Source organism: Podarcis bocagei (assembly GCF_964188305.1).
Source record: "Podarcis bocagei genome assembly, chromosome: 17".
Lineage (NCBI taxonomy): Eukaryota > Metazoa > Chordata > Lepidosauria > Squamata > Lacertidae > Podarcis > Podarcis bocagei.
The window spans coordinates 13,763,781-13,783,807 of record NC_138143.1 but is presented as its reverse complement, the minus strand read 5'-3'; the positions used below and the strand labels follow the sequence as shown (position 1 = coordinate 13,783,807).

Below are 20,027 nucleotides of genomic sequence, written 5' to 3'. Positions count from 1 at the left end.
GATTGCATGTTGTATGTTGTGTTATTTTCACTTGGCGTGTGAATTTTGTGCACACTACTTGGCTGCAGAATTGCACTGCAAGATTTGGAGAACTGCAAATTTTGAAGGACAGCTGTGGTTTGGTTTGCATTTTGTTCCATAAAGTGAAAATTCAGCAGATTTGTCTTTAACTGAAAACTGAATCAAATCCCCTCTCCCTGTCTGCCTGTGCTCCCATCCCAACTCTCTTAGACACCTCCAACTGAGAGCAGCTTGTCTGTTGCAGCTTGGTGGCTTAAATCAGGATGATGAGAGCATTTCTGCAGACATTAAACAAATATTAAAGGGGCCAAAGACCCCTCGCCCCCCTAGAGCTGGGATGTCTGTCTTCATCATGTTATTTATCTCAAAAAGCACAGGGGTGGGACTTGGTTTGTTGCACAAGACCTCCCAGTCAACAAGAACAGCACAACCTGAATTTGCTGGAATTTGATTGAATCCCACACAAAATTAGCCACAGTCTGGAGGCCCCTAGAGAGGGATCTTGTAGGCTAAGTCCTTCCGAGGAGCTGAGACATCAGGTTACAACTTGGGATTCTTGAATGAAGATTGAACTATGGTTCCTACCCCTCATTTCTTTTTCTTTTTTTAAAAAAGATGTCTGGCTTATAACCCAGCTCTGTAAACTCTGTGATGAATATTACAATGGTCACATTGTGATTATTTTTATTTTTGAATACTCTTCAAGTGTTTTCCACCCAGCTGCATCTCTGTCATTAACAGGAATTATACTCATTGATATCCAGTATCTTATGATGGTAGGGCAGTACAGACATGACAAAGATGAGCATTGTGCTTCTACACTCTCTGCTCTTCTCCTTCCCACTGTAATGCTAGACATTTGGGGTTCACAGGACATCTAAACAGAGACACTGTGGTTTAACTGTGAAACCAAGCCAGGATTCTTGCTAGATCAGTGGCCTAGCGTGGGTTGCCAGTGCCCGGGGCAAAGCAAGTATCCTCAGTACCACCTGCCAGTGGGCTAGAACAAAGGGGCAACAGCTTGGCAACTGACCTGAGTGGCAACAGCGACACCCCATGAGTGTTGAGTATGATGGAGAGCGGGATGAGCGATTGGTCGGGAGCAATCCTTCTAAACCCGATGCAGAGGGCACCCAAGCAACTGCCCACCGCCCAATTCTGCTCCTCAGTCCGTCCACACGGACATTAGGAGATTCTCTGTGTGAGAGGGAGGGTGCACTTCTTTGTTTCTTTTTTTCCCCTTTTGAACTTTTTTGTGCCCCTAAGAATTTTGCATCCAGGGCAATCGCCCGTGTGGCCTCACTGATGTCCCCCTACTGTATTAGATATCTTGAGTTGCAAACAGAGGTTAAACCACAATTTCCTGATTTGGCTATAACAGAAACTGTGGTTTGACAAAACACAATGCTCCTTCTCTAAGAAATCCAGCCAATATTTATATAGTAAGAATTGCATGTTACCATCTCCCTGTCTAGCTAATAGATGGTTTTTGAAAGTAAAGAGCCTGAAAATCGCAACTCAAGAAAGATGTAGCAAGTAGTCATTCCTTTGCATCGTTGTGGTATCACTAAAAACTGGGGTTTGTTTGCAACACACTCCTGTCCTCTAAAGTGCAACGGTGAAGGCACCGTATAAGCTGTAGGAACAGACGATAAGCGAGAGTGCAAAGAACGGATGCAGAAAACTGATGGGAAGACAATTTGCCAGAAAGCAGGAGGGTGATTATAAACAGCCAGTGTCTATTAATAAGCGCAGAAGCAGAACTGATAGGCAAGCAGCACAGGCAAGCCGTACGCATTTCACATTATTGAATTCACTTGGAGATGCTGAATCTATGTCATCACATTCTAGAAATTAGGATGAAGCACCGTCCAGAAGCCGAGCAAAGACAAGAAAAGATGAATCAAATGCTGTTTGGCAGACAGCGGGAGGCGACACTCGTCTATCAAGGGGAAGCAATGAATTAAACCAGCATCACCTCTTGCTTTACCCCAAATATGGCCATCTGCTGTTTTTCATGTCAAAAACAGCACACGGAGGGATGTGTCTGACAGAAAGAGCTGGAGGACATCTTTGTGACAGACTGGGATCTTCTGAATGGGGGAGGATGGGTCTGGAAGCCACAGCGACAAATATATATCTATGCAAGTGCTGATTTGATTTTGTTCACAGGCTAAGTTGTGCATTCATTTACACCTGCAGGCGCTGTAGAATCTGCACATCTGTTAACTCCCCTTCCAGAATCTGCACAAAAAGGCTACAGAAGTACTGTCATCCCCTCGAGTTTCACGAGTTTTGGCGTTACTGTTTATTATGCCCCACCCCATAATTATGTATATAGCCTTCTTGCCACTGACGAGGGTGGGCTCCAGTCCACAGACGATTATGCCGCAATAAAGCTTTTCATTTTTAAGGTGCCACAAGACTCTTCTGTTCTCAGATGAAGAAAGCAAAACTCTCTCTCTTAAAGCCCCTCTCGAGCAGCTTAAATGGAGAGCTGGTGTCTGTTTCAGCAGCTAGGTTCACATCTGGCACTCACATATTTTCGACAGACAAGAACAAAATGTCTGACTTTTCCTGAATATATTTCGGGTAATAATAATAATAATTTATTTATACCCCACCCATCTGGCTGGGTTTCCCCAGCCACTTTGGGCGGCTTCCAACAAAACACTAAAATACAATAACCTATTAAACATTAAAAGCTTCCCTAAACAGGGCTGCCTTTAGATGTCTTCTAAAAGTTTGGTAGTTATTTTTCTCTTTGACATCTGGTGGGAGGGCGTTCCACAGGGCGGGTGCCACTACCGAGAAGGCCCTCTGCCTGGTTCCCTGTAACTTGGCTTCTTGCAGCGAGGGCGCTGGACTTCAGTGTCCAGGCAGAATGATGAGAGATTCATCATTCTGCCCGGACATATAAGCTACGAGACAAGGATAACTGTGACTTTAAAGATGAGTGGGAACCCTTTACAAAGTATTTGAAGATGCAACAAAGTGCGTGAGATTTGTTCCTAACCCCCCATGTGAGCAGAAGCCCTGAGAAAGGGCTTGCACAATGGGGGTGTCCACCAAGTGACTCTGGCAGGAGAAGGGAGCAGGGCAACCCCCAGAACAGCAAAGGGTGGGTGAAGATGGGGGCATCATTCCATCTGGCAAACCGGGATGCTTGTGCAAATGTAACAATTGGAAGAGTGAGACGTTTGATTCCACCCGTAGACAAAAGCATGAAATGAACAGTCTCCTGTAGTTGTTAAAGTTTTGGTCTAGGACTGGAAAGAGCAGGGTTTAAATTGTTGCTGAGCCACGAAGTTCACCGGGTCCTCTTGGACTTGCTAGAGACTATCCCACACTATCTTACTGAACACCCTAGACACAGTTTACAGCAGAAATTATTCTGAGTAAATATGTATAGAATTGCATATTGAGAAGTTGACGGTTCAGGTAAATTTTGGCATGTCCATCACTGCTTGCAAACATACAACCAAATTGTGGTACGCTGTGTTGTGGTTCAGCCCTGCTTTGGAAAACTGTTCTGGGGCACAAAGCCAATTTGTTATGCCCCCCGCCATGGAAAATATGATTGTCATGAAATTTGGCAACTCTTCAGTCATGCATGGAACACACAAGGGTAATCTGTCAGATAGTGGGAAAGTACCAGCATGTTTTTTTCCCAGCACAGCACACCTGCACGTGTCCAATTTGGGAATCCACAAATGCGCCTACGAAGATGGAATTGATATGCACTCACAGATATTCTCATGGGGTGGAGTGATCACATGTGCGGTGGCCCCAGCCTTCCTCTGAGGAGCTCAAAGGTAATTGCATGAGAATAGCTGAATACATTCTCACGAAAATCTCATGAACTTCCTGGCTGGGCAGGAATTGAACCTGGATTTCTCCATGACTTTAATTGCTGCGTTAGGCTAGGCAATGTGTACATAGTGATTTCACAAAGTGTTCCTGTTTCCCAGATCAAGGCTGGAGGATTGTTTGCTTGAAGAGCTTGGGAAATGTACCAGTCTGCAAAACAAGGAAATCCATGCCTCCTCTCAGTGTTTTGGGGAAAACCATGACGGACCTATCCACATTAAAAGTAAAATGGCCCGTTGAAAACAACACATTCCTATTTACTATTTTGCACAAATACAGTTAACATTGTGGTTGGTTGATGCAGTGCATTCCATTCAGGCAAGGAAGGGCAGCAGAAAATGACATTAGTAGATAGGGTTTTGGGACGCAGGTGGCGCTGTGGGTTAAACCACAGAGCCTAGGACTTGCCGATTGGAAGGTCGGCGGTTCGAATCCCCGCGACGGGGTGAGCTCCCATTGCTCGGTCCCTGCTCCTGCCAACCTAGCAGTTCGAAAGCATGTCAAAGTGCAAGTAGATAAATAGGTACCGCTCTGGCGGGAAGGTAAGCGGCATTTCCGTGCGCTGCTCTGGCTCACCAGAAGTGGCTTAGTCATGGTGGACACATGACCTGGAAGTTGTACACCGGCTCCCTCGGCCAATAAAGTGAGATGAACGCCGCAACCCCCGAGCCAGCCACGACCGGACCTAATGGTCAGGGGTCCCTTTACCTTTACCTTACATAGGGTTTTCTTTTAAAAAATCAGCTATCCAGAGAAGCGTTGGACAGGATGGAAGAGCACTGGGGTAAAACAGCAACTGAAGTACAGAAATGTTGGGGTACAACTCCCATCATCCTTGGCTCTAGCACTGGCAACTGGAACCCAACAACATCTGGAGGAGAATATGCTCCCCACCCCTGGCTGTTACAAACTGGAACTTACTGTAAGGTTGGAACAATGGGAAACGGAAAGATCAAAATTGACAAATCTGTCCACTCAGCAACTGGAATTCAGAGACATATTGCCTCTGACTGCCACAGATGTAAGGAATAGATGTGTAGGAACACAAAATGCAGTTTTGAAAAAGAGCTGGTGTGTAGGTTGGGTTGGGTTGGGCAAAGGGATCTTCCACAGCAGATCACGACCAGGAGAGCAGCCCTTCATTTCCTGAGGCCACGTCCAGAAGAGGAGGACTCAGACATTCTGGGACAGTCCTCTCTTTCCTGCAGTTCTTGTCATGGTGCCAGGATGAGTGTTGTGGCCCTTAATTCTTATCCTTTAGAAAGGAAAGCAGGCATCCAGTGTCAGGGCCTGTGGCCCTTCCCTGATTCTGCTGGGTGCTGAGGATGCCGGACTGAGCTGAACATACAAGTGAGAAAAATAGCGTTCTTGCCAAGGATTATTACCGTATTTTTTGCTCTATAAGACTCACTTTTTCCCTCCTAAAAAGTAAGGGGGAAATGTGTGTGCGTCTTATGGAGCGAATGCAGGCTGCGCAGCTATCCCAAAAGCCAGAACAGCAAGAGGGATCGCTGCTTTTGCTGCGCAGCGATCCCTCTTGCTGTTCTGGCTTCTGGGATTCAGAATATTTTTTTTCTTGTTTTCCTCCTCCAAAAACTAGGTGCGTCTTGTGGTCTGGTGCGTCTTATAGAGTGAGAAATACAGGAAATACTGACCAGTGATAAAAGTGTCCTGTCCCTTTGAAGAGGGAATCATTCTTAGAGCTTATCACAATCTACACCATACAATCGACGACCCTTATATTCTCAGGGTCATCTATCCAACTACACCGGATGCAGAATGGACTGAAACATTTTGTGTGCAGAGGGAGAAACAACTTTGAATGCTCATGTGCAGAGAGACAAGCCACACACCTTCAAAGGAAAAAGCAGCATATCAAGCAGAAGGATGATAAGGCTGGGCATTCGCCCAACTCTGCTTGCGAGGAGCTTTTAATGGAGATCATCCCAAAACATGATCCCCACCTGTGTTCTGAAATGGCGCGGTCTATGTTACATCCTCCTGCTGCAGGTGTAGAGCAAACCACCTCACAGGTGGGGTGGCAACTTGTGTCTGGAATGTACCACTTCAGATTGTGAGTAGGGGCTCTTGTAATGGGAGGAAAACCCCTGAAAAGCATTGACAGGCATAGAAAACGAGCATGCCAGAGTAAAGCTTAGGCTACCACCCTCCTCCAAAGCAGCTGGTTTTCTATGTACAAAGACTTTAAAAAGAAAAGTGGAAGAGCTTTTTATCATGTGATTACACTCCAGACACCGGTTTATTGCCGTTTGATGTTGGGATTTAAAAACAAAAGATCAACATGAGATGCACAACATATGCAAGGCAATGTTTTTCATTAGTTCAGCTGCCAAGTCTCCCTATTCTCCCTGCCTCCCAAATAATACCCAAATATAACGCGTTACTTCAGGCAAGCATGGTTACTCTCTCAGAGAAGCAACAATGGAAAATTAACTCTGTGATGCATTTTATGACCATAGTTAAGTTTGTTCTTTCTTTTCTTTTGCAGAGACTAATGAAACTCTAAAGAGACCCTAAGATAATAAAGTCTAGCAATACAGCTCACTGATTCTGCCTGATCGTCTTCACTCCAGGCAAGAGGAGAAGAAAGACGTGCTCACGATGGAAAAGTTTCAGAGAGGATGAAAATACCATATTTTTTGCTCTATAGGACGCACCGGACCATAGGAGGGGGAGAACGGGGGGGGGGATTCTCCCCCTCTCTGCTCAGCACCCCTTCAGCGAGCCCCTTCCATTTCTCCTCCCGCTTCACTGAAGGGGCGCTGCGCAAAGAGGGAAAACTGTGCAGCGCCTCTCCAGCAAAGCAAAGCCTGGGGAGCAAGAGGAATTGGTGTGCACCGACCCCTCTTGCTCTCCAGGCTTCAGGCGGCTATCCACAAGCCTTCGGAGCGCAGCGGGAACTCCTGCTGTGCTCCAAAGGCTTGCGGACAGCTGCCTGAAGCCCCTGGAGCAAAGCCTTTGAAGCCTCCACAGAGCAGCGGGGTGAAGGCACCCCGCTGCCCTGCGGAGGCTTTGCGCAGCCATCCCCAAGCTAGAACAGCGAGACAGAGCACTCTGCAGTGCTCCGTCTCCCTGTTCTGGCTTTGGGCTTAGCCGCGCAGCCTGCATTCACTCTATAGGACGCACACACATTTCCCCTTAATTTTTGGAGGGGGAAAAGTGCGTCCTATAGAGCAAAAAATATGGTGATGCATGTTGTCCTTTCCTGGTGGCCCCATTGGAAGCCCCCCTCTAAAAAGGGGCTGTGGCTGAACTGGGGTTTGCCTAGACGCTGTTCTGCAAAAAGACCACCCCTCTGGGGGAAAGATGAGGAGTGCATTAGGCGTCCCAGTTTGGAAACCTGGCTGTTGAAGGAGTGCTTAAAGAGCAGCCACAGTTCACTGGGCAGCTGGCTCTATCCGCAGAGCCCTGAGGCAAAGAGTAACATTTGATCCTAAATCCTGCCTCATTTTTAGCTTCAGAACAGCAAAAGCAGTTGTGGCCTAAACTGCAGGAACCTCAATACTCCGGACAGTGTCAGAATTCTGGGCTGCAATCTCATGCGCTTGTTTTAAACTTGGTTTAACAGCTATATTTAGAACCTTGGATTTTTGTCCCATTTAACTTGCAATGCACAGAAATACTTGGCTTGCGCTGATCCCCTGTTTACATAACCTTTATTAACTTCTTTATGGAGTAGTACAGAAATTACACAACATACCAATGTAATCTGCCTTTTTTATCCCGGATTACGGCTTCCAAATGCTACAGGAATCATATTTTGGGAATATGTCTGTTAAGGCAATTTAAAACGGACACACAAATGAACAATGAGATGTAAGAGCAGAGACAGAAGTGCTGGACATATTGCTTTAAATCACACAACCAACTGCTGAGTGGTCTTTCTAAAATTACTTTCTCAGTTTCTGAAAATACATATAACAAATATGCCCCAACCCCGAGGCAACATTCCACGCCTATACATTAAGCAGGTTTGCAAAGAGCTTAGGGTTGGTGACACCAGTTAAGTACCTTCTGCTCTCTGCCCTAACTGGTTGTCCCAGTGAGCCATGGGAAGCTGGCGGTGGGGAGACAACATTGTCCTTTCCAGTGGAATGAATGGACCATAAATGGCTGCACTCTGGGCTGCATCTCTATTCCCACTCAGTTCCCACCACCCACAACTCTTGCCAATAGCTTTTCACACTTAGGTTGTGATCTATTAAATCGGGCGCTTTCCCTTCTTACTCATTGCTATCATAATAACAATAATAATAAATTTTATTTATACTGTACCCCGCTCTCCCCAGCTAGAGCTGGGCTCAGGGCGGCTAACATCAGTAAAATTACAATAAAATCATAATAGGAAAAAAAACACCAAATTAAAATACAGGTTAAAATGCAATTTCAAATGCAGCCTCATTTTAATAGTAGTCCAAAACCATAAGGGGAGGGAAACATAAAGGTTAGACTTAGTTCAAACCAAAGGCTAGGCGGAACAGCTTTGTCTTGCCATGTCAAGTCCCGCAGAGCCCGTCTCTTGTGACAGAGCGTTCCACCAAGTCGGGGCAAGTACTGAAAAGGCCCTGGCCCTAGTTGAGACCAATCTAACCACCTTGCAACTTGGGACCTCCAAGGTGTTGTCATTTGTAGACCTTAAGGTCCTCCATGCAGAGTGGTTACCCCATTATTCACCCTGGATAGCTCAGCTGGTGAGAGCGGGGTGCTGAGAACACCAAGGCTGCAGGTTCGATCCCTGTAAGGGACAGCTGCCTATCCCTGCATTGTCGGGGGCTGGACTGCATGACCCTCAGGACCCCAGCTCCCCAATTCTGTGATTCTATGACCACAGTAGGGACGTGGGTGGCGCTGTGGGTTAAACCACAGAGCCTAGGTCTTGCCGATCAGAAGGTCGGCAGTTCGAATCCCTGTGACGGGTGAGCTCCCATTGCTCAATCCCAGCTCCTGCCAACCTAGCAGTTCAAAAGCATGAAGTGCAAGTAGATAAATAGGTACCGCTCTGGCGGGAAGGTAAACGGCGTTTCCGTGCGCTGCTCTGGTTCGCCAGAAGCGGCTTAGTCATGCTGGCCACATGACCCGGAAGCTGTACGGCGGCTCCCTCGGTCAATAAAGCGAGATGAGAACCACAACCACAGAGTCGGTCACGACTGGACCTAATGGTCAGGGGTCCCTTTACCTTTATGACCACGGTAAAGCTCCAGATCTGAAGTCACACAGGACGTATGCGTGACATTGGCACGGTTGAGTCTTGTTGTGACTTTGCCATCTCAAAAGGAAAACTGGGTGCTCCAGAGATGGCCAGTGGGTGTGGGGATTGACATGGCTAAGAAAGCATCCTAATGGCAGCAGCAGGATTCCTATTCCACCTGCATGGCGGCAGCACCAAGGACCCGTTCGATGAAATTTCTAGGCCACAGCCCTATCTAATTTCCCAGTGTACATTTCCTCCCAACACCATGAGCTTCCGTTTCACTTCTGTGACTAAGAGCAGTTCTTGAAGATATCTAAACCAGAGATATCCAACACAGCGAAAGAGTCACAGAATCAAGTCCATTGCTAAACACTGATGAAAACTGATCTATTCAAAACAAATAGTTTTATGTCCGTGTTTATGTCCGGGTAGATGGACAGATCATTCCATGATCGCAGAACAGACATGCAAGTCCCACTTTGTCCACATCCAAATTTTGGAAGGCACAAAATGTACAATGCCAACACTTTTTCCTTGGATCTTTGATGTGTCAGTAGGAAAACTTATTTGGATTAAAGCAACATCTAAAAGACAAATAAACACACACTGCTTTCCTGAGTCTGGAAAGGGCAGAAATAGCAGTTACAACAGACAACTGAGATAAGAGCTAATGAAAGCACACAAGTTAACCATCATTTAATTACTTGTTAACAAAAGTGCATGTTCATAATCTGCTGTTTGAGAAGCACACCTCCAATATTTACTTTCAGCTAAATTAAACTTTATTTGGCTCCTCTGCATAGGACGGGGCCACTGAGTAAACTTTATGTTGATATTTTGGAAAAACTGCATTCGCTCTGAGACTGCAAATCTGAAGGGGAGCTCAAAACTTCCGCCACCCTTTGTCCCAGCCAGGGCCATTTTTGCTGGCCTTTAAATTGGTTATCCGATGCTAATCAAAGTTATCTGTTTCACTGTCACAAGAGACAATCCTGTTAGGGGAACCGATGAGCCACGAGAGCGGCTGTGTGGGCAAACGCTTTTTGTCACTGCCAATTAGATCGAGTTGAGATTAACCTTTAAGTGTGACACAGGGTAATGACGCTTAGGCGGATTGGGGGAGCGCAGTCGGCACCACACTGCCCCATCAGCAGACAAGGGCTTTCCCTGGTCCCCCTCCTTTGGGCGATGCAGCAGGTATATGTCAGGGTTCATTAGCAGACAGCGCTGAGCTTGTTAAGTGCCAAAGCAGCTCCAGCCAATCACTTTGCAGGAGAGATCTCTCCCTTCCACACTAAGAACTCCATCTACATGATCCACTTTGACAAGCTTTTAATATTTACTTCTAACTTATGGTATTTTTCCATGTATAAGACGAGGTCTTCTAATTTTTTAAAAAATGCTAAAAATTGGGGGTCGTCTTATAAATGGATAGTGCAGAGGTGGGACGGGCAATTGGTGGCTGCCATGACCAGGAGATTGTCAGCGGTATTTGGGCGGCTGATTGGTGTTTGCGGCAAGGTCTGCTGGCGATTGGCTGCTGTGGGAATTGGGTGGGTGATTGGCAGCTGCTGGCGGTGAGTGGGCAGACGATTGGTGGCTTCGTTGATGCGTGCGATTGTCAGTGGCAGGTGAGCCATTGTTGGCAATCCCCCCCCCCCAAAAGCTCAACTCTGGGCAATCCTTCCCCCCCAAAAGAAGTTTAACAACTCTGGGCAATCTCCCCCCATTTCCTCCAAAAAAATAGGAGTCTTATATGCTGTTATACCCAGAAAAATACAGTACTTGCAGCGCTACGGTCTGCAAGATAATATTTTCACATTATTAATTCTAAAGCCACTGTGTTATTTCATATGTGTGAGTGCCAATTAAGCTTCTTTTGGACTCAAGTGGAATTGCATTGCTCCAGCTGAAGTATCGGGATTAAAGCCAGGCGTTCTCCTCTGTCCACTGAGTAAAGCAATTTTCCTCCAGGGAATTATGGCAAAGAGGGAGGAGAGTCACGTGTTGCCACCTATGCATGATTAAGTCCTAACTGGAGTACGGCACGCCCAAGGCTGTCAGCCAAATTGCAGAGAAAACGTCGAACTAGTTTTTAGCCTTACCATTCAAGTTCATTAACAGTCCGCATACTTTCAGATTCAAGAAAGCAAATACTTTATTCCATAAAAGAACACTGCTAATAACAGTTATTCCACCAAACTCATCTTTTTAGAAATCTAGGAGCTGTGTTCAGCATTGTTTAAAAAGGTGTTTCCATAGGAACAGCATGTTTTTCTTCTGCTGAGATTGGAGAGGGGTTTTTTGGCAAGAGAGTGAAGAGGGACTTTAAACGTGAACCACCTGCAAGCCTAGAGGAAGCCTATTCACTTAGTGCAAGCGTCATGCTCCTTGATTATTTGAGCAATCACCAGTACTTGTCCTTCCTTGGCCTCCTGTTGCCCTTAGCTCTCCCTTCCCTGGTTAAGGAGAACCAGAGTTTACTGTGACAACTGAGTAAATGATCACGTCGGAACATAACTCAGGTTTCAGACTCCGAGTGTGTTGTAAGCGAACACCAACCACCCTCCCACTAAGGAGCTTTCCAGTCCATCTCACAGCTCTGGCCTTGAAGAGCTCTTGGCTAAAGTGGGGCTCCTTTCACCTGAAATTGAGATGGAAAACGCGCAGCAGCCGTGGCACCAGTGGCAGAGACAGCGGAGTGGGAGGACTGGGAAGCAGGAAACTGATGAAAAGGAGGAACTTGGAGGCAGAAGGGAAATTTGCAATGCAGATCTGCAAGCATTAGAGCAGTGTTTCCCAAACGTTTTTGGGCAACGGCACACCTGTTTACCGGAAAAAAATCTCGCGGCACACCACCATTAAAGCCCCGCCCCCGTGACGTCATTCGGGGAGCCGGCGGCCCGGGCCTGAGCTGGAAGGAGAGGCGGTGCTTTTCGGCACAAGGCAATCGGCCTGGAATTGTTTCCCGCGCGCTGCGAAAGGGAACAGCTGCGGTCGCGTGAACCCTCCGGCGCTGGGAGGGGAAAGGGCGGAGTCGCAGAGCACCAGCTGGCCGAGCGGTTGCGCGCAGCGTTGCGCTTTTGGAGAGCGTGCGGCTGCTGCTAGGGGATCCGGGGACGTGAGCAGGCCTGGCCCGACCCGGGTTGAAGGAGGACAAGCCGGCAGCGCGCCAAGTGAGTTCGGTTGCGCGCGACGGCCCCCGCTCCCCCCACCCCCGCCGGATCCTCGCCGCCGCCGCCTCTCGCCCGCCTCCCTCCCACGGCACACCAGCCGATGTCTCACGGCACAGTAGTGTGCCGCGGAACACCGGTTGGGAAACACTGCATTAGAGGAAAGGTTGGCAGTCAAAAGGAGGAAAGCCAAACAGGTGGCTGGAACGATGGGAGACCAAAGGTGGGGAGGAAGAGAGAGGGGGAAGCAGTTGCTGCCAGGAGCTGAATGTGGACAAGGAGACTAAAATGATGAAGGAAGGAAGGCACGTGGTAATATAGTTTTCAGCTGCCCGGCTAATCAAAGAGATCTTCCTCTACAGGGACAATTAAACTGATGCCAAAGAAGAGAAAAAAGATAACCAAATATTCTGAAAAAGCCTAAGTGCTTATTGACATATTGTGTGTTGTGTTGTTTTTAAAAAAGGTTAACTCATCTTTACCCCAAAAATCTGTCCTTTAGATGTATTAAAAGGAAGATTCGCTTCCACAAACAGAAAAGTTGTCCACTTAATAACTTCTTTAAGTTATGACGATAATTTCTCCAGCAGCGCCTTTCCTGCTGCGGTGCCATCTTTAGTCCTTTTTTTAAGCTTTGGAATAATACTTTTTAGTCCAGCTTTTACTTCTGTTGCCACTTCCTGATCGGAGCTCTGAAGAAGGCTATAAACAAAAAGAAAATATCAAAAATCAAAATTACAATCAGAATGAAATGTGACAAGCGGAAAGAGAAGTCAATGCTTGGCAGTCCATCTGCTTTGTCAAAGCATCCATTGGGATAATTGCCTAATAGCAAATAACAGCAGTTTATTTTCCTAAATTCTGAAGCATTTAATTTAGACGTTGGACATCTCAACACGGGATAACATGGACACTGGGCTGTCAGAATACACAGGAAAGTGAGCAGCCAAAGAATTTACAAAATATAAATCATTGTTCTTCAAAACTGCAAAAAAGGAAAAAAGCTTGCAAGTATCTTACTTTTAATTCACCAAGGAAAATGGTTTTAAGAAGAAAATGTTTGCACTGACAGTAGTATTAATAGGGCTAAAACGCAGCTGCAAGCGGAGATCCAGGCATAGTTCCAGGGAAAACCACACAGACCAGTTTGGAGAACTTTTTCTGTATCCCAGTTAGCGAGTGGCAGCCTCACATTTGACAAAGGAGCCCTGTGCCTTGATCAGAAGTTGGAGTGGCAGATTCATTTCGAACTGCAATGTTATTTTTATCATAACCTTCTGATTAAATGAGCACACACACCCCGCCTTGCAGGTTTTTTTTTTAGATACATAATAAGGATTATGTTGCCAAACCAAACAGAATGGGAGAAGAATTAATGTGGCTTGCGGAGTGATTAAAAATCTGTCTCTCAATGTGACCTAAAGCAGGATGGCAAGGGAGTCAAACTGTTCTGCCTTATCCCAAAAGCACAGCGTTGTTAGTTTGAAGCGGTACACTGCGGAGTTTGCATGCCTTTAATGCCTTGGTACATTAGAGATCCTGCTTTGCTCTGGCCTGAGCAAAAGAGCTCCTTCCATTTGTGGAACTGACTCCAAGCTAGCAGAGGACCTCGCTGGAAGAAGGGCGGCAGGAAGCGAGGTGAAAGTCCGCTCGGCCTCGGTCCAGTATACTTGAAGGAGCGTCTCCACCCCCATCGTTCTGCCCGGACACTGAGGTCCGGCTCCAAGGGCCTTCTGGTGGTTCCCTCATTGCGAGAAGCCAAGTTACAGGGAATCAGGCAGAGGGCCTTCTCGGTAGTGGCACCCATCCTGCAGAACGCCCTCCCACCAGATGTGAAAGAGAAGAACAACTACCAGACCTTTAGACGACATCTGAAGGCAGCCCTCTTTAGGGAAGCTTTTAATGTTTAGCAGACTACTGTATTTTAATACTTTGTTGGAAGTTGCCCGGAGTGGCTGGGGAAACCCAGCCAGATGGGCAGGGTATAAATAATAAATTATGTTTTGCACCCTGGTAACAAACACAGGCAAGAACCAGGTGCAGCAGCCTTAGAGATAAGGTGGAAGTGTGCCCCGCCAGCACAGATATTGCAGGAGAGTTATCCTGGCCCCCCGCCATTGCCCCTTCTAGAGATGAACGGTCTCTTGCTAAGCAGGGGCAATGGGCACATCCAGGACGCCTGGTGCCTCTTGGGGCTTGCTATTAATCTTAGGGAAAGGGAAGCCAAAGATGTAGGAAGCCAGCTGGTGACTTGAGCAGAGAGACAAGTTCACGTTCCCTTTTTGTGCCCGGGTATCACCCCAAAGGAGAAACTAGCCTCTCTTCCAGAGGGCAGGAGGGGCGGGCTGAATCTGTACCTAGAGCCCACAGATTTCAAGCTCATGCTTCGAACCCTGTCATCAGTTCAGGATACTGCCCAAAGCTGTGCTGCCCTGAAGATCCTGCAATGAATTATGGTAAGGTTACCAGATTTTTTTCCAATGAATCTGGGGACACTTTTCAACTTCAATAGGAATGGTAGGATTTTGTCAGGAGACTGATTTGTAAATCTGGGGACGTCTGGTAACCTTAAATTATGGGCTGCACCTCTACTTGTGTTGCTCACCAACAGCCTCTACACACCACTCTGCACCCCCTCTATGGTGGCAGCAATATGGGGAGAAGCCAGGGGCTGGGGATGATGACAAAGGTGAGAAATACTTTCTTCCCTTCAACTGCCCCCTGCTGCTCCCCTGCCAGTGGTGGGGGTGTCAAGAGGAGTGCAGCTGTTGCTCTGGAAAGGCAAGGGAAAAGGATGTGCTTTAAAATGCTGCCTTTTCTCGCTGCTTCCCAGAGGAGCAGCGGCAGAAGTTTCCTCCATCCCCTGCCTCACCACCAGCAGCAACAGGGGCGTGGCAGCAAAGAAACACAAAATGGTTCCTGCATTTCAGGGGGTTGGACTAGATGGCCCTTGGGGTCCCTTTCACAACTCTACAATTCCAGGGTTCTGTGGTCACGGAGGAACTGGCCTGCCTCTTCCTCTGGGGCTCACCTGGTCTTGGGAACCACCTGCTCATCAGACGTCACGCTGCAGTTCATGCATTGTGCTGCAGTATAACAATCTTGAAATTTTATTATCTACTAACTAATGCATATGCGCACACACAGAGAGATGCATTTGAAAACTAATATGACTTTCAGAAAAGCTGCTGCTCCGTCAATGGCAGCCCCTGCTAAGCTGCATCAGCATCCCACTGAAAGCAAGGAAGAGAGACTAGGAATCTAAAAATGGGAAAGGAAACATTTGAGAAGCACTGAAGACTGGCCAAATATCTTATGCGAATCAAAAGTTGGGAGGATCACTCATTTAAAGCACACTCGACAGCTGTACTTGGAAGAGGGCTGCACGACAATAGGAATATACACATTTCTAAGCAAAGTTCAGCATTTTTTAGCAGAGCAACTGAGCCGTTTCCATTCTATACCAGGATTTCCCACATCTCTGTAGAAAAAGAAAACTTCACAGTAAAGGTTGAAAGAGCTCTTCCCAAATCTTTATGCAACATCTGCATGCGGGATTAGAGATTTCAAAGGAATTAAGTGTGCTTGTCAAATGCAAGGGATCTGTTCCAAAGTGTCGTGCAAAAATCCCTATAGATCTATATTAGAAAGCCAGCAGCTGAGCGTTAAAACTCTACATTAATATAATAAACCAGACGCTTGATTTAAGCCTGCTGTATTTGTCGTGACCCAGAGAGTCAGGGAGGTTATTTTTCTTTGTGTCAGAAGAAGCACTAAAAATGGGGGCGGTGAATTACGAGATGGGATACTGGAAAGCAAGGACTTGTGCAGAAAGGGCCAGATCCGTTTACAGATGTCAGAGGAGCTGGTCACTTGAGGGCTTCAGTTCAACTGTCCCTCCAGCAGCACCTTTGCTGATTTGTGCCATTTCAGTTTGCTTTTACCAGCCAACCCCTTAGACCTGAAGGCATCTATCTGCTTTGGGGAAAGAGGGGGCAAGTTAATAGAGGGAGCAATGAAGGAGCCTGCTTTAGTTATAGAGGGCAGGAAGATGTGGCATTTAGTTCCCTTCCATTCCTCCGCTTCTGTGATGCACTGAACGCGTCCGCTGATCGCTTTCATTTAACAGTACACGTTGCCATAGTGATCAACATTAGGAGCTGGGCTGCCAAATTAAGGCAAGGCAGAAATTAAGACCCAACTTGGAAACATCTTTGGCGGATTTGCTGTGAAAGGGAATTTCTGCGCACAAAAGCAGGGGCTCATTAGTGCAAGTCGTTCATGTGCCACCAATTATGGTTAAGACATTTTTGTGAGCGAGGAAGGGGCTGTAAATACTTCCGTTTAACTAGGCTGCCAAACGCAGTACCATAAAACAAGCAAAGCGGCTCTTTTGAGCTGCTTGCTTCAGGTGTGAGCCAACGATGGAAAGGCACCGGTTCAAAAAGGGCTGCAGCATCACTCTGGGCGACACCCAAGGGGGCCCACCTGCTTGCACAATGAGAATCTACCGTATTTTTTGCTCTATAGGACGCACTGACCATAGGACGCACCTTGTTTTAGAGGGGGAGAACAAGAAAAAAAAATCTCCCCCCCCCCCTCTGCTCAGTGCCCCTTCAGCGAAGCGGCAGGAGAAACGGAGCCCCTTCCATTTCTGAAGGGGTGCTGTGCAGTTCTCCCTCTCTGCTGAAGTCTTGCTCTCCCGGCTTCAGCAAAAGGAACCTGAAGCCTTTGGAGCGCAGCGCAAGGTCCCGCTGTGCTCCAAAGGCGGGACCTTGCGCTGCGCTCCAAAGGCTTCGGTGTGCGACTGAGAACATGAGTGCGAGATGCACCGTAGCGGGAGCAATGGGGCTCCTCTTCCTCTGCTGTGTGCATCTCAAAGTCTGCACGGAGGAGTGGGCGGCGGGGGGGGGGGGGGAGAGAAAGAGAAGTGAAATCCTGCTGCAGAAATGCAGTATTTTTCGCTCTATAGGACACACTTTGGAGCTGTGCTCCAAAGGCGGGACCTCGCGCTGTACTCCAAAGGCTTCGGTGTGCGAGTGCGCACCGACCCCTCTTGCTCTCTCTGATGGAGCGCTCCCTCTGCGCTTCGGAGGCTTCGCGTTGCTATCGCTGAAGCCAAGCAGCCTGCACTCACTCCATAGGACGCACACACATTTCCCCTTAATTTTTGGAGGGGAAAATCTATAGATCAGAAAATAAGATATGCTGGAAATGTGGTGAAGTGGAGGGAGACCTCTACCATATGTGGTGGCAATGCAACAAGGTGAAGGTTTTTTGGGAAGCAATTTATAATGAACTTAAAAAAGTTTTTAAATATACTTTCCCCAAAAGACCTGAGGCCTTTTTGCTGGGAACTATGGGTAAGGAAATAAAAAATGAAGATAAAAAAATATTTCTCTATGCCACCACAGCCGCAAGAATTATGCTGGCACAAAACTGGAAAACAGAAACTATACCTAACGTAAGTGACTGGCAGGTCAAAATGATTAACTATGCCGAGCTAGATAGATTAACAGGCAGAATACGAGACCAAGACGACCAGAAATTTCAAAAAAATTGGAGTAAATTTTGGAAATATATTGGAACGGATATATAGGAGGAACTGGCGGTATTAGAAAAACTTTATCAGCTAATAATTATAAACTTTAATAAACTAATTACGCAACCCGGGATTTATTTGATACTTACCAAAAGGGTGAAGGGAAGTCAAAGGCTAAGTAGAGCCTAATGTTTATATTATTTTTTTGTATGATTGTACACCTACTTTTTGTATAGCATGAAATTAGGATGAATAATTTATGTTAAAATGTTTATTTTTGCATTTGTCCTTTTTTCTTTTTTCTTTTACAAATTCTGAATAAAAATTTACTTGCAAAAAAAAAAAAATAATTTTTGGAGGGGAAAAGGTGCGTCCTATAGAGCGAAAAATACTGTATTTCTGCAGCAGGATTTCACTTCTCTTTCTCTCCCCCCCCCCCCATGCAGACTTTGAGATGCACACAGCAGAGGGATGCATCTCACACTCATGTTCTCAGTCAATGCTGGCTAAATCATACGCCTTGAAGGGGCAAGCCTCTATGGTGTGGATTCACTGAGGTAGATGGAATTACCATACAAATGGCAATCATCGGTTGCTCCTGAATGTAAACGCTTGTTGCTTTATACAGATAAACCAAGTAACGCCTTGAAACAAGAGATGGGGCAATAGGACAAGGTATTAGAAACCCATGGGAAGTCTTTCAAAAGCAATTCCAGATTAAGAGTACTGCACAGAAGGGATTTCCTGGCACTTTTTGGTCAGGCTAGCAAAAAGCAACGAGAAAGATTTAGCTTTCAAGGCAATGCAGTGATGCTTAACTTTTCAAGCAAAGGCTACATCCCGATTGCAAATAGAACAGCAGCATAAGGCATCTATGACTGTAGCAGATAAGAAAGAAGAACAGGAAAGAAAGAAATCACAATGAAGCTGTTTTGCTGCCTAAAGCATATGCAGCATTTTACTGCTAGTTCAGTCATTAAATGCAGTACATACCGACACAGAATAATCGCACCACGATTGACGTTTGCCCAGGTCTTCAGAAGATCAATGCCCACGTGCTCTACGAGTATTTTTGCAAAACATTCTGTTAAAAATAAAGACCAGGTTAGACACTACACAAACCCATTTAAAACTTTGCGTAAAGGGGCTTTATATTCACAGACCGCCTCAGAACCATTGACTATTCAATACATTTGTAATAAAGGTAAAGGGACCCCTGACCATTAGGTCCAGTCGTGACCGACTCTGGGGTTGCGGCACTCATTTCGCTTTATTGGCCGAGGGAGCCAGCGTACAGCTTCCGGGTCATTTGGCCAGCATGTCTAAGCCGCTTCTGGCGAACCAAAGCAGCACACAGAAATGCCGTTTACCTTCCTGCCAGAGTGGTACCTATTTATCTACTTGCACTTTGACGTGCTTTCAAACTGCTAGGTTGGCAGGAGCAGTGACTGAGCAATGGGAGCTTACCCTGTTGCGGGGATTCGAACCGCCGACCTTCTGATCGGCAAGTCCTAGGCTTTGTGATTTAACCCATAGTGTCACCTGCGCCCCACATTTGTAATAGGCCTTAATTTCTGAGCAATGCTAAGAAATAATCGAGACTGTAACAGCACAATCCTCTATCTCAATTTAATGGACAGGATGGCAAGAGCTATTTCCGATGTGGACACCGCCGTGACAAACTGAAACCTTCAGACCCACAGAACCAGTTATGGAAGAGGAGGGCAGTTCCATATTTCACAGCACCAAGAGCTTAAAATACCCCCACAATTCTTTGCATGGAAAGCACCTGCCATGTTCATGGATGCTTTAGTCAAGATTCTTGCACTGCAGGGGGCTGGACGAAATGACCACTGGGGACCCTCCCAACTCTGATATATTGCAAAATAAGAAAAATGTCCAGAAACTTCAGTCGGTTTAACAAGGGGGCTTTGCAAGCAGAAACGATTTGAAGAAATTGTGAGTGGTTGGTGGTGACACAAAACAACCCCCACCCTAGTACAAATTCATAGACTCAAATGGGAAAACGTATTATCAAGATCAAATCAACTGAAGCTGTAGGTGACAGAGATTATACTCTGTGTGACGCCAATTTGTTTAGAACCCATTTGCCTGGAGTTGACTTTCTCCTGTGCCCCCCAATCTCCTGCACCAGCAGCAGTGCCTGAACTCACCTGGCACTGCAAGCGCAACAATCGAGTGCGCTTGC

The 20,027-nt window shown here is 46.6% G+C and overlaps 1 protein-coding gene and 1 long non-coding RNA gene across 2 annotated transcripts in view; one reads left to right on the top strand and one right to left on the bottom strand.

Annotated features, from left to right (window-relative positions):
- The first annotated feature begins 5,274 nt into the window (after window positions 1-5,274).
- LOC308577014 lies at window positions 5,275-12,660 on the top strand. The gene is made up of 2 exons (XR_014003333.1): window positions 5,275-5,522; window positions 12,582-12,660. It is a non-coding gene; the product is annotated as an uncharacterized lncRNA (long non-coding RNA).
- A 24-nt stretch (window positions 12,661-12,684) lies between these two features.
- Window positions 12,685-20,027, bottom strand: part of PUM3 (pumilio RNA binding family member 3) — a 29,381-nt gene continuing 22,038 nt past the window's right edge. Inside the window, exons 16-17 of the mRNA XM_081176499.1 lie at window positions 18,812-18,902; window positions 12,685-12,978 (exon numbers count right to left, since the gene is read on the bottom strand). Of these exons, the coding sequence (XP_081032625.1) occupies window positions 12,843-12,978; window positions 18,812-18,902 (227 nt within the window). The 3' untranslated portion in view covers window positions 12,685-12,842. The remainder of the gene's footprint in view (window positions 12,979-18,811; window positions 18,903-20,027) is intronic.